The sequence below is a fragment of the Ailuropoda melanoleuca genome, chromosome 10 (assembly GCF_002007445.2).
Source record: "Ailuropoda melanoleuca isolate Jingjing chromosome 10, ASM200744v2, whole genome shotgun sequence".
In the NCBI taxonomy this organism is placed as follows: Eukaryota; Metazoa; Chordata; class Mammalia; order Carnivora; family Ursidae; genus Ailuropoda; species Ailuropoda melanoleuca.
In genome coordinates this window covers 37,498,402-37,512,974 of record NC_048227.1, presented here as the reverse complement: position 1 = coordinate 37,512,974, position 14,573 = coordinate 37,498,402, and the positions used below count along the sequence as shown (strand labels likewise).

Here is a 14,573-nt window from a genome sequence, read left to right as displayed (position 1 = left end):
TTAGAGAGACAAGTCTCCAAAGAAAAACTGCAGTTTGCTCAAGCTCAGATGCTTTGGGCACCTGATCTCAGAACAAGGGCTACGGCCAGACACAGACGAAACTCGTCACGACTGCTAAACGCTGCCAGATCACCCTCTGACTCCCCATGTCAATGTACAGGACACTCCTCTAACCAATGCTCGTGTTCATGGTTTAGTGATGGTTCGTATTTAAAGGAAGAAAATGGCAAATACTGTGCTGGGTCTGCTGTTGCAACTTCCTGTGAAGTCATCGAGGCAGCACCCCTACTGCTGGTGACTTCGGCTCAACCGGCTGCTACGTGCCCGTACGGGGCTTATACCTCAGCCAGGGTGAAACTGCAAACATTTATACTGACTGTCAGTAGGCCTTTGGGGTAGCCCATGATTTGGGGATGTTAAGGAATCAACAAAGTTTCCTTAGCTCTAATGGGGATAAAATTTAAGATGGCTCCTATGTCCAAAATTCATTAGATGCCATGCTTTTTTTTTTTTTTTTAAGAAAGAGAGAGTGGGGAGAGCAGCAGAGGGAGCGAAAGAATCTTCAAGCAGATTCTGCGCTAAGCGCAGAGCCCAACATGGGGCTTGATGCCTCCACCCTGGGATCATCACCTGAGCTGGACGCTTAACTGACTGAGCCACCCAGGTGCCCCTAGATGCCACACTTTTGCCAGCAGCTCTGCTATTATTAAGGTTCCTGGGCATTCAAGACTTGACTCTCTGGAGGCCAAAGGAAACCACGGCACTATTATTTCCACCAAAAATGCTGCTGTCAAGGAGACTGATAGCTAGACCTCTGTCATTTTCCAAAGGGATGTTCTTTCAAATGACAATTTGGAAAAATTGACCAGAGATGCCCAACAGCTGGCCCCAGAAAAGAAAGACAATGGTGGAACCCTAACAATTGTGAGTTTGATAAAAAGAGAACTCTGGGTGGGACCAAATAACGATCTGGCCCTACCAGAAATTCCAAAGCCCCACTACTTACCACCATATATGTGTTAAACCACTGGTTTACTGACAGAATGACAGTGTTCGTGAACAAACACTGATGAGAAATATTAATGCGTCACAAAACGTGCCCACCTCACTCGTCCTGCCTGTTCAAAGTATAATCCAGAGAAACCTGTTCATACCGATGGGTTTCATAAAACCTCGCCATCCGTGGATATAAATGTTTTGGTCACAATCTGTATGTTTTCTCACTGCACTGAAGTTTTCCCTTGCAAACAGACCACTGCTTCTTCTGTGCCTAAAATTCTGTTAGCAAACTCCACCCCTACCTGGGAACCCCTCTCAAACTGCACAGTGATGAGCGAACCCGTTTTATCGGGGGGGGGGTGCTCCAGTGAGTCTGTTCTGCTTGGCCGGTTCTCCAGTACTCATTGTGCAAACCACTCTCAATCAGGCTTAGCCGAACTCACTAGTGGCATGACCGAGACTCAGCTGGTAAAACGTGTAGAGACCCTCCAACTGTCTTGACCTACACCACCGCTGCTGCTGGCCCTGAATTTCAGATCCACCCCCTGGGAAGGCACAGGCTCTCCCCCTGAGTTAGTCACAAGACATTCCAATGCACTTGGCCCCCACCTCCTCAACCCACAGCAGACAAAGGGAGATGCACTTCGATATTGTAAAGGCTCAATTGCCTCTATTGAAAATAACCATGCTTTGGTAGCACAATCTTTCCACAGTTGCTCCTGGGAGACAACAACTTTAGATCAACCTTGCAACATGGAGATTTTGTCTGTTAGAAAAGATGCCTCCAGAAAGATTCTCTTCATCCTCACTGGAAAGGTTCTTATCAGCTACTGGTCACCAACCTTTGTGCTGCCAAACTACAGGGAATAGAGTTTTGGATTCACAGGACACATCTACAGAGAGCAGCAAGCCCTGACTGGCCCCGCACGCCCTCTGGTGACCTGAAGGTACAGATTTCCTGGGACTGAAGCAGACGACATCTGACGAGACTGCTTTCCCCAGATGTCCGGCCCAGGCCTGTGTGCCTCTTCCTCGCTGCTGCTGCTGCTGCTCTCTCTTTTGTGCAGAGAGATGCTCTTGTCTGCATTTCCCAAGCCCTTGAGAAAGAGGGAACCTCTCCTATCTATGGCCTTTCAGTCACAGCCTCATTACTATTCCACGACAAAGTCATCTTCCACTTGTTTTTCCTGAAGGGTTAGAAGGTTCAGAATTTACAAGTGTCTTTCTTTCATTTGAACTACCAACCAAAGTCATGGTGTCTGAATTCGCAACTTTATATGCTGTATTATTGAGAACGCAGCTGGTTCCACACGCTTCTTTTGAAATAACAATACTGTTTTAAGACATCTTTGAAGTTTTGCTGTTTTGCAAAGAGTTCGCCATCTGTTGCTTCCTTGCACTGGATCTTTGCAAATGCACGCGGGGACTTCTTTCCGCGTGCCCCTGCCGTCTCCGCCATTCTGCTCGTACGGCTGCTTTCAGCGGAGATTTTAGGAGGCATACACGACTCCGGGCTAGCTTTCACAGGCAGACCCCTTCTCCCCTACGTCGGAATAAGTGCCAATACATATTTCAGTTGGCTACTTTCACACCTGGTCCTGGTCCATCATACGATTCGGTATTATCATGTTACTTATTATTTTCTTTCATTATTTTAAGGTTTGTATTTTGTTACCTCTTCAAACTTTTTAAAAAAATGATGTATTCATTATGGAGATGCTAATACTTACAATGTTGGAAAGATACAAATTTTAGGCTGGAGTACCTGAGATTTTTCTCTCTCCTGACCTTCGTTGTTACTCAAATGTGGCCCTAAGTGGTTTGCATCAAGCTATGCACTTCGCCTCCAAAGTAGGACATGAAAACATGGGAAAGTCCTTCCTGGCACCGAGGGACACCACCACTAAATATGGAAAACGTGACTTGAGTGATGCTTTCAAAGAAAGATCTTGATCAAAAAGCAGAAATGTGAAACTTAATAGGGAAACCTCATTTAGAAAATGGAGTCAGGATGCCAGCAGGGGGAGCGCTCAGCACCACCAGGCCTGGTTGGTCACCGACCCAATGGGCAGAGAGCCCCGGCATGCAAGTGGACATTACAGTTGGCTCTTGAACAACAGGGGTTTGAGCTGTGTTATCCATTTACACACTTATACATAGTTTTTTTTAGGATACAGTACAGTACCGTAAAGGCATTTTCTCTTCCCTGTGACTTTATTTTCTTTCCTCTAGTTTGGTTCACTGTCAGAATACAGTATAAAATACATATTATGTACAAAATACGTGTTAACCAACTGTACTACTGGTAAAGATTCCAGTTGCCATTTTTTTGGGGAGTCCAGTTGTATGTGGATTTTTGACTGTATGGGGGGTTGGCACCCCTAGCTTCCAAGTTGTTCAAGGGTCACCTGTGCTACCCCAGCAGGAGGAAGGAAGGGTTCCTCCTCCCCCAGCAATAGCCCAGCCAATGAGAAGCCACTACACTTGCAGCTCCCAGCTTACTCCAATGGACGTTCTGTTTGCAACAGCCTATCCGCCCCCACAGAAGAGCCTCCTCTCCTGGGTCCTGCAAGCGCCATGGTTTTGCTGTAGCTTGCTTGTCCCAGACTACGATTTTGTCCTATTCCCAGAGAAACCCATTTTTGCTGGTAAAACAACTGGCAGTTTTATATTTAAGGTCAATAGCCCTTTCCCGACGGGTTGTTCACCCCACCCCTGGGGCCCTTCAGCAGGGCCTGCGGCTCACCTTGCTCACAGAGATGGGCCCTTCACCGGTCGTTAACAGGGCCCCTCCCAGCCTCGGCTGGACGTCTGCAGCAGATGTCCCCGACAAGTGTCGGCAGCAGCAGGCTCTGGCCTCCTTCCCTCCAGCTCCCCTCCCACCTCGAATAGGCCGAGGACCTCAAGGGGCCAGCAGCCTACCCCTGTGCCCCCCCGGCACCTTCCCCCAGGAGGCCACTTCCCCACATCAGGCCTCTATCCAGGGCCTCCCCCAGTGGCACGTCGTACCCACCGGGAGGCCCATCAGGAAGAACTCCACGGGAGCCGCTTTGGGAACCGAGCAGCATGTGAGGTACAAGGACACTGCGCATACGGACGGCGGCCTCAACAAACCGAACACGGGCTCCTAGCAAACACCTCAGACACAGACAAAGCGTTCGCACTAAGAGCTGAAACCAGGGCCGTGAAGGTGTTCCCCACCTTGACACAGAGCCCTGCTGCATGTACTGGGTTGAGTGGTGGCCCCCAAAAGATACATCCACCTGGAACTTGTGAAGATGTAATTAAGGGTCTCAAGGGGAGACCATTCTGGATTAGGGTGGCCCTAAATCCAAGGACAAGCGTTCTTATGATACAGAAAACAAGACACAGGCACGAGGAGAAGGCCAGGTTAGGACAGAGGCAGACATGGAGTGATGCCTCTGCAGGCCAAGGAGCCAAGGTGCGCCGGAGCCACCAGAGGCTGGAGAGCACGGGCTGGACGCTCCCTCAGAACCTCAGAAGGAGCAGCCCCCCGCCGCCCCCAGCCCACACCTGGACTTTGGACTTCTAGTCTCCTAAACTGCGAGAAAATACATTTCTGTTGCTTGAAGCCACCCCATCTGTGGTACTTGGTTACGGCAGGAAACTAACACACCCCGTCAGCCCCCAGGTTCCTGCGCATCAGGCATGCCGGCAGGCAGGGGCCTCCTACTCACGCCACCAGGGGGAACGAGGCTGTGCTCGAGCTGGGCACCTGGAAGGCCCATGCTGCCCCCCTCCCGGACTCACCCTCAGACACACGCGGGGAAAGGCCTCTCCGGAACTGATAGACACTGAAGATGGACATTAACTCCAGCACACCTGCCCTCCCCTTTCCCAGCCCGAACGCTCAGGGTCCAGCGATCCAGCCCTCATCACCGCGCGAGGCCCTGGCCCGCCTCCCGATCCCACAAGTGCTGGCGGTCGGTGCACCGGCTAGCCCAGAGTCCAGCGTGACAAGCAAGCTCCTGGTGGGGGACTGTGATCTGGCTGCGTGAAGTCAGTAAGCGGCTCTGGCTCGATTTAGAGATGGCCTCTCAAATGGTTTTAGTGGCTTTTATCTTCAAGCCCACTTGCTCCAGAGCAGTGATTTACCTGCCAGGTTCGAACTTGAACTCGGTTTGGCTCCACGGTGTACACGTTTTCCTCATGCATGGCTACCACCGGAGACTCACACAGGAAGGTTCCTAGGACGAGAGAGGGACATAATGCGGCAGTGGCCCATCTCTTCACACGTGCGTGCTCAGAGAGCGTCATGAGGACTGAGTTTTCTGTGTCCTGTAGATGAGGAGAACGAGGCCCTGAGGCACAGGGACAGCATGCGGGCCTGGGGCTGGTGTAGGGACGCGGGCCCAAGCTCCCCGCCCCACTCACGAGCCATGGCCTCTCCTGTCTGACTAGCAGCAGGGCCGCGGCGGCACCAGCATTTAGGCAGGCGTGTGCTGCTCTTAGGTGGAGCTCTGGGGGCCACCGGCCCTAGTCTCTGTCTCTAGACGGGTTCTTACTAGCCAGGGAGATGATCACACACGTGACAGGAGACACCCCACCCCCAGCACCTGCTGTGCTGTCCTGAGGGGACAAGAAGTTCATCCTTGCTCCTGGGGGTCCACGTGGGAGGAGAAAACATTAATTACAGGCATGATACAAGGCAGAGCAGGAAAAGTGTGGCAAGAAGAGTTTAGGCAATGACGTGTTAAAGGAGAAAAGGAGGGAGGGGATGGGGAGAGGGGTGACTGCCAGTGGAGAAACACCCCCAGGGAGGCAAGAGCTTCTCCGACAAACCCATGGCGGGGAGCCCCCTGGAGCACGCAGTGACCACTCCTGTGGGGTCAGCATGGGTGAATGGAAGAACTGTGCGGAAGGATTGCTGGCCAAGGGGCATTTCCGGGGGTTGTGACGGTAGGCTGCTTGTGACCCCTGGAGCTATCCGGTTCTGGTCCTGGAACCTGTGAATGCTAGTATGTGCCCACAGACGGGAAGGTCTTGAGATGGGGAGATTATCCTGGATTATTCAGGTGGGCCCTGAATGCGAGCGCAAGTGCCCACAAGGAGGAGGTGGGATTCCGACAGGAGCAGGGTGACGATGGAGGTGGACACGGAGCGATACACCCCGGCCAAAGACAGCTAGCAGCCACCAAACACTGACAGACGCGAAAAGCTGACTTCCCAAGCTCGGGAGGTGGAGCGGCCTGTCGATGCCTTGATCTGGCCTAGGGAGCAGGAGTTTGGACTTCTCACCTCTACAGCTGTGAGAGAGTAAATGTCTGTCTGGTTTGTGGTCACTGATCTGACAGCCCCCAGCCACTCCCACAGGAGTGTGCTGAAGAGTGAGGGTCACGGCGGCCCACTGGGACGGGAGGTGGAGGCTGACGGAGCACCTCTCATGGCCTGTCCTCAGATTTCCAGACAGGCTGGCCTTGGTCCAGATGCCATGGGGCTCAGTGCTCTGCCTGGTCTGGAACCAGTTCTGAAGCTGGGTGTGTAGCAACCCCCTTCCCTGGCAAACACTGTGGGGGTTTATGCTCCGTTAGCCTTATTTCCCTGCTGTTTCATTGTCCTGGCACCCAGGAGGGCTTCTCGGCCACCCTGACTGGCTTCTGTAGGGTGATGCCTAGCGGCACGGGCCGGAGCACAGTAATAAGGACAGATACAACGGGTTCCCTGTGGCCCTATGCCAGCCCCCTGCCCACACCACAGGCACCAAAACCCCCGTTAGATGGTCAGAAGATAAAGCAGGGTGCTGTGAGCCCCTCCTGGGGGACGAGATTCCCACCTGCATTCCGTAACATGGCTCCAGAAGGCTCAAAGACCACCACCTGCTTTCCGTTCCAGACAGCAATGGCATCCTAAAAGGAATTATGGAAATTAAAAAGCAACCTGCAACCTGCACCCCTTACCACCCTGAACGACCCAGACAACTGGTCTTTGGTCCACCCCAGGCCACCCTCGCAGTCACCTTGGTGACGAACACCCCGCTGATGTGCATGTCTGTGCGCAGGCTGTGCGTCACCCCCGAGGACAGGAAGGACACGCTGAGTAAGTTTGGGGACATCTGCACCACGGCCACTTGCTGGTGGAAGTGGGAGGACATGGCCTGCTCACTGAGGATCACCACGGAGCTGATGCTGTTCACCGCCAGGAGGCTCTTCCGGGAGCCCCACTTCATTCCATGCAGAGGCAGAGACAGAAGTGTGAACTAAGAGAAGGGAGGTGCTGGCAGGAAAGTGTGATGCCTACAAGGGTACATCAACCATTTTCTAGCACTGTTTCTTCTCGTTGCGTTAATTGATTTAAAAACCGATAAGCATAAAATATGCATTTTATAGAAACGTTCAACATACTGACACCCAAGTTGTAATGCAGCGGGCAGATGCTTCTATGTCTGTTCTGACTGGTTGTTAACTTAGGTATGTTTATTTTTTATCAACGGAGAGCAAGTCGACACGAGGCGTTAAATTATCCGACTCCCCTCTGGTGATGAGAAATGCCACTTTCATAATTTCATATTAAACTTCCAAATCTGTCTCAGTCTGCTCTGGGATTTCCTACTCCATTCCACTGACGTGTTTATCCATTCCTGAGTAAGCATGTGCTGTTTTAATTGCTATATTTTGAGATAAGCTGTGGTTTGTGATACGGAAATGTTCTGATTCTCCATACGTTTTTTTCCTCAGCATGTGTCCTCCCAGAGGAGTTTATTTTGTTGACTTCTCCCAGGGGGAAAAAAAAAAGGTCATGACTCTTACTGGACGTACATGTAATCTGTACATTTACTCGGGAAGAAAGAACANATTTTTTTCCTCAGCATGTGTCCTCCCAGAGGAGTTTATTTTGTTGACTTCTCCCAGCGGGAAAAAAAAAAGGTCATGACTCTTACTGGACGTACATGTAATCTGTACATTTACTCGGGAAGAAAGAACACATAACACTGAGGTTCCTCTTAAGGGACATATACATGTGTCACCGTGTACTTGGCCTTTGTTTTACGTCCTTTAGGAACATTAGTGCGGCTCTTCCTATTACTTCAAATCTGAGAAAGTTGTACTTTCTCTGGAGATCTGATAATATTCTATGCTATTTCTCGCCATTTCTTTTGACCTAATTAAGATAGTTAACTCACTAATTCATCCGGAAGCTATTTTTACCTATGGCCCGAGAGAGGGGTGTCAAGGTAGTTACCACAGCGCTCTACGGCGCCCTCCATGATCTACTAGGGACATCTTCCTTCCAAGACTCGGGCAGATTAAGTAGATTCTGTCTGAGGACCACACACAGCAGGTCTGAGAGGGAGGCTCCCGGACGGCCAGGGAGCGGCCCTGAGGCGGGAACAGGCAGAACCAGAGAACAGTATGAGGAAACAGCCATCGAGTGCTCTAGAAATCGGCCGTGAGCAAATGAACAACACTTATTCAGGAAAATCTGCTAAATCTGGTAAGAACAGCAGTGTCTGCGGCACCTGCCTCCCAGCTCAGCGTGTGGCGCTTCCCCTGGGCAGGTGCGGCCAAGAGGTCGGCACCCCGTCCAGTGCCCGGTTAGGGCTACAGCGTCTCGTTTCCCCAACTCCACATGGCGAGAGGTGGGGTCCCTCGGACTCACGGGTGCCTGAGAATGCTGGGCCCTCACGCCCCGGCCCCAGCTTGCTCACACTGCATAGCTCCATGCCGGCAGAGGCCATCTGAGAAGACCAGAGGCTGCTGCTCACAGAGCAGGGTGTCATTCCAGAGAGGCGGCCACCATCCCCACTCCCAAGCTCCGGAGCAGTGACTCAGATTGTTTTTCCCCAAGGGGAGAGGCAGTACATTGGAACAGAGAGCTCTGACGGGCTCCCCAAAGGAAGTGACTGCATTTGAAACACAACGTGGGTAAGTCCAAGCCTAAGGGTGCTCTTGAAGAGAGTGGAGGCTGGTGGTAAAGCTGGAGGTGTCACGAGAGCCACAAGCTCAACAATAGGCCAGACCACTGACCAGAGGGAACGGAGGAAGGACACACCCAGCAGGAGCCTTCCCGGGTCAGAACAAACCTGAAACACTAAGCTCAAAGACCACACCTGCCCACATCTGATGGGACTGGACTGTGGGGCGAGCAATTCCCCAGGCCACTGCAGAAAACGACAGAGCCATTGGCCAGCAACCGGGGGAGGTGACCCGCAGAGGCAGAAAGCTCAGAATCAGGGAGAGGACAATCAGGAAGCCCCCGTAGCCACCGCTGCCCCAGGGGGACCATCTACATGCCCAAGGCCGACCCTCCGAGTAGCGATGCCAGAGGCTTCACACTGCGGGGGGAGACGCCACTACAGTGGTCCAGCCGGTCACTAAGCAAATAATCAAACAGCGGCCACAACCCCTAGAGGTGAGTGGGGCAAGAGGGTCACTATCGTAGAGCTGACACAATATTTTATCTAAAACGTCCAGTCGGCAACAAAAGAGCCAGGTGAAACCGGAGAATATGATATACACCCAGGAAGAAAAAGCAAGCCACGCAAACGGCCCAGAAGGCCGAGATGTCAGATTCAACAGAGGAAGACTTCACAGTAGCCACTACAAACATATTCAAAGGAAACAACACTTAAAGGAGGAAAGGAAGGTGTGATACGTCTCCCCAAATACAGACCGTCACCAGAGAGACAGAATTTATAAGACAACAAAGCATATGGTCAAGAGGAACGAAGTCGTACGTTCTCGCAGAAACATCCACAGCAGCAGGGTTCACAAAACTCCAAATGTGGAAACCACCCAAGTGTCTGTGGACAGGTGGAAGGATAACAGAAGGCGGTCCACCCCTGCCCTGGGTGCGGCTCAGCTGCAAAAGCAAGGCACTGCTACCACGCGCGGCCACGCGGATGAATCTGGAAAACATGATGCTCAGGGACAGAGGCCAGAAACAAAAAGCTACAGATTTACGCTTCCGTCTCTACGACACGCCCATAACAGGCAAATCCACAGGAACAGAAAGCAGAGGAGTGTCTGCGGAGAGGAGGGTCAGGGAGGGAGGGACTATGGACGCACACGGGCTTTCCTTCCGGGCGCCGAAAATGGTCTAAGAGGTATGGCGATAGCTGCAGAACTGTGAACGTACTGAAAGAAAAACTGGTATGTTACAGATCTCAATAAAGCTGCTCTCAGGGCAGATAGATAGGGGCCGGAGACAAGGGGATGAGTACACAGGTAAGAACAGATGACTACATGCCCACAATCCCAGACCCACAATTCTGAAAGCCCAACGGCCTTTGGAACTCTTTCATTGTTGTCTTTATATGGTCTTAAGGTGCGTAACTGACAAAAAAGCTCAAAGCCCATCACTTCCTGCACTTCAGCAGGGCAGAGGGTGAGCGCGCCCAGCGGCCTGGTGGCTCGTACCTTTATCTGTGTGATGTTGCCTTCGAGCTCAGTCGGGGTCTGAAGGGCCCACCTGTCCTTGCCCTCTGCCACTCGGCTGCTCTGGGGGCCGGGCAGCTTCCTCCACATGGCCACTCGCCCTTTATCTGTCCCCGCCGCCAGAAGACCTATCGGTGAAAACAAAGTTCACAGGAATTGAGTTGAAGGGTTAAACACAGTAGGAATCTCTCTTCCCTGACCATGGCTCTCGAAGATCTGGGTGTCAGCCCTCCGCCTGGTGACCTCCAGCTCCACACCTGTTCCCACCTGGGAAGAGGGTGGGTGTGCGTGTGCTGGGGGTGCTGGCGCGGTTTTCTCTCAGCCTGCCACGAGAGCAGGGGCCTGTCTGCCTGTCCAGTGCTGCTTCCCCAGGGCTGGAGTGGCACTTAGCGCTCAGCAGGCACAAAATAAACGGTGCTCTGGCTCATCTCCTATCTCTCTGTCCCCTGTGTGTATGTGTGTGCATACAGGCACATACACACGTATTTTTAATGCTTCCCACACTTTTTCTCACGGTTTCAGGAGGGAACAGAGGTCAACTGCATGTAGGTAGGTTGGTCACCCTGTCGAGCAAATCTCTTGAGCTTCGTGTGAGCAAGCAAAGCTTTACTGTCACTTTCTCGTTCCAGAGGGACACTTTCACGTGACGGAGAGTCACCGCCAAGCTGCCGTTCTTTGAAGAGCTGCAGTCTGGCATTATTCTGTAGCCCCAGAGCAAGGCCCAAGGCCGCTTCCCTCCCTCTCCTGCATTGGCCCCGACAAGTCTCACCTTTGGCTTTACAGTAAGAAACACAGTTTATATTCTCGGCTTTTTCAAAACCAAACTTCTCCTCTGGACTCAGCACGTAATTTTCTCCACCTTCTAAATCCCAGAATCTACAAGGAAAGGAAGACAGCTCCTTTAGGGGCCACGTCAGTGCGCTGCCCTCCACCCCGAGGGTCCCGCTCAACTGGCAGAGCCCTCAAGAAGCACACACAGCCCCGGGACTCCGATGCCATCAGCTCGCCAGCAACACGTTTACATCTATGCAATGCCTGGCTCACAACCAAAGGGAGCAGGGGTTCATATGTGACACCAGCTCACAATGACAACAAAGGGACCCCAACTACATGCTGTAACACTGGGAACCCCCAAGCATCACACGGAACCGAAGCAGCTGGATAAGCAAACACAACACAGGATTCCATTGACACCAAGCTCAAAAAACCAGGCAACGAGATTCCACACGCAGCCATCAGGACAGTGCTGGGGCTGCCCTGTGAGGGCTGAGCGGCGACGCCTGCGGTCTGCTGTTGTGTGTTGTGCTCTTCAAGCTCAGAGCTGGTGATGTGGACGTGTCCAATTTGTGAAAACTCATCATAATCTGTACTTTTCTGTCTGTACGTTACACTCCAATAAGAGCATTACCCCAAAGAGGCTGAATCTTAACAGCAGTGCTCGCTAAGGAGCCAGGCTCTTACCTGAGAACGGGTTCCCCTATGGCGGTCACAAGCACACTGCCTTCAATCAATGTCATGTCTGCCCGGTGACCAGTCTTCCCACTCAACTTGACCTGATGACGAGAAACAATCCAGAAGAAACACGTTGCTCTTGCAGGCCCGGAGTCTCTGGTGTGCGGTGGCCTGGGGGGACGTGCCAGCTGGGTGGGTGCGGGTGTGGACACGTGGGAAGGCAGCCCTGACCCTGCAGTGCTGCTCTTTGTTGTGCAGTGGATGGTTAATAATAACAGCTGCTAAGCGCATTTCTACAGCGGCCACCATGCTGAGCCCCGTTCTGACATGACCACACACCCTCGAGCAGGTGTCATGACCCCATTCTGCAGACAGCAAACCTGCCCAGGGCCCCCCAGCCAGTGAGGGGCTCAAGGGAATCTGAACCCAGGTCCAGGTGACTCAGGGACTCTATTTCAACTACTGTGCCAGGGGTATGTAAATGTGTAAACACCGGCTTACAAAACATCAGCTCCGTCAGGTACGAGAGCATCTTCAGGGAAAGTTCAGCATTCTCGGAGGTATACAGATTCCTCTGGTACAAACCAGGGAACTGGCAGGAGGGCAGGGAGGACCAGTCCCTGGTGAGCTGTATGCTTGGAGCGGCACCCAGCGCGGGGATGCTCCCCACAGCATCCTCCCGTCAGCGAGAGCCCAGGGTGAAGCTGAGAGGCACGGCACGGAGCTCTCACCGCCTCCCGGCAGCCGCAGCCCAACACCAGCTACCCAGCACGGGGACTGATGCCACCTCGGGCAAAACAGCGCGTGTGCGCCTGGGCCGGGGGCAGCTGGTACAGAAGCAAGGATCTGCATCTATACGCAGATGGGAAGGAGGATGATGTCCCCGTCCCGCCTATTTCCACCCTGAAGGTCAAATGAGCGGCTGCAAGCTGGGCGGTTATTCCGAGCGTCAGCCGGGCGTACAGGCTGTGAGCTTGTAGGTCGAGGCGGCACAGCTCCTAGCGAGCCCATACCCTCCCACCCCCAGCCCGTGACGCCTGCCACGCCCCTGTGAACTGGGTCGTGGCGGAGGTGGTGAAGTCAGGTGAAGCGTGGCCCTGGCCGCGTCCTGCTTCCCGCCGTCCCTACCTTCATCACTTCCTCCGCTTTGCCCCCGGGCCTCACCGCATACAGGGACAGCAGCAGCTTCTGGGTGACCACCACCAGGGCCTCCCTTTGCTCCATGTAGAGGAGCGTGTGGATGGGGCTGTCTGTGGAAGCCACCCGGGTGGTCTTGCCTTTCTCATCCACGTAGTGCACCGTCCCTAAGGGCAAAGGGGTCAGTCCAGGGGGCATGGCACTCGCCAGCCGCCACTGGAATCTACTTAGGGACGTTTGCAAAATAAACATCTTCTTTATAAAAATTTACCAATAAAACATTTAAAAAACATCTGCACATAAACCCGCAGGCCATCTCTGAAATAAACACCTTTTCAGCCCCACTGGCCTGCCTGGCAGCCTTGAAACTCTCCTCACCCTGTTGCACTCACGTGCTATGCACGTCCATCAGCCGTACCTGGAGACCCAGAGCAACGGCCCTCCTGCAGCCGCTCCTCCCTGTCCCCTCTGTTGGGCCGCTGGGCTGGCTTTCCTGCCTGCACTCTCTCAGCCTCCGCGGGCACTCGTCCCGGCCCAGAGGCCTTTCTTCCCCTGCCCGGCCCAGCCTGCCAGCCCTTCCTTGCCGTGCAGGTTCCCTTTGGGCTTCTGAGTCCGTGGAGAGTCTCCTGTGAGTGCCCATGAAGTGACTCATTTCTGCTGCTCTCGGGAGCCTCTTCACACTCCTGGTCTCCTCTCATCTGTTCCCAAGGAATACGTGGCTTCCCATTCAACTGGCAGGTTCAGGGTGCGCAGAGGCCCGTGGTCAGCATGACACGACCGTGCCGGCACTGTCTCTGCCTCAGTGAGCCTCAGTGGCAGGCCTGGCGACACGCTGACACGTGTTCACTCAGCCGACATTTCCAGTGAGCTCACAGGCAGGGGTCTGACTAGACGTGGTAATTCACCCCTGAAGCCCACAGATCCTGCGTGAAGGACAGGACTGACCCCTCCAGAGCCAGGCTTGTCCCCACCGCACACCCCTGTGTGCTGCGCCTCCTTCCCACACCATCTTCTCAACTCCCTGCTAAGGGGGCCTTGTGCTGACATCTTCCCCATACCGCCCAAGGCTCTGTGCCTGCTCTGGTTTCTCGGGACCTCGTCAACATCCCCTCCATCAGCTGTCTCTTTACCTCCAGAAACAAATGGTGTCTCTATTTTAAAAATGACAAAGGCCCCAGCCCCTTCCAGCTATCCCCTGCTCTCTTCTTCCCTTCAAGGCTGAGCTGCGTGGCGGCAAGTCCTCCGGAAGCTCAGCACCTTCGTGAGCCTCCCCTCCTTGCTCTCGCTCCTGCCGCGATGCACACTTGTGAGTGTCTCCCGTGGAGGTAAGCCACTCTTCTCTCCCCTTACTGCATACTGCATTTATCTACTGTCCCTGGCCTGTCTCCCTGCTTACCCTGAGGAGGAGTCAAAGTCCCAACAGTGGACTCAAAGCTGACCATCGATGAAGGCTGGCTGATGCTGCAGGCTGGAAGCAAAGCCCGCGCCCGTCCTGCCCCGTCGCACTCCCTCCCCAGAGCTCAGCCAAAGAATTACAGGTGAGGGTGCTTCCCGATCCCACAGACTGGACAGCGGGAGCGCAGCACCGTG

General features: G+C 53.5%; 1 protein-coding gene across 8 annotated transcripts in view; it reads right to left on the bottom strand.

The window, feature by feature from the left end:
• Positions 1-14,573, bottom strand: part of IFT140 (intraflagellar transport 140) — an 87,647-nt gene that overhangs the window by 57,582 nt on the left and 15,492 nt on the right. For 4 of the 8 annotated variants that reach the window (XM_034670652.1, XM_034670653.1, XM_034670655.1 and 1 more), the window contains 7 exons: positions 12,975-13,150; positions 11,856-11,947; positions 11,164-11,270; positions 10,377-10,522; positions 6,977-7,180; positions 6,794-6,866; positions 5,116-5,207 (listed from right to left, as the gene is read on the bottom strand). In XM_034670652.1, coding sequence (XP_034526543.1) covers positions 5,116-5,207; positions 6,794-6,866; positions 6,977-7,180; positions 10,377-10,522; positions 11,164-11,270; positions 11,856-11,947; positions 12,975-13,150 — 890 coding nt within the window. Of the gene's footprint in view, positions 1-5,115; positions 5,208-6,793; positions 6,867-6,976; positions 7,181-10,376; positions 10,523-11,163; positions 11,271-11,855; positions 11,948-12,347; positions 12,939-12,974; positions 13,151-14,573 lie in introns of those variants that run through there. The other 4 variants (XM_034670657.1, XM_034670658.1, XM_034670659.1 and 1 more) reach the window with 3 other exon arrangements.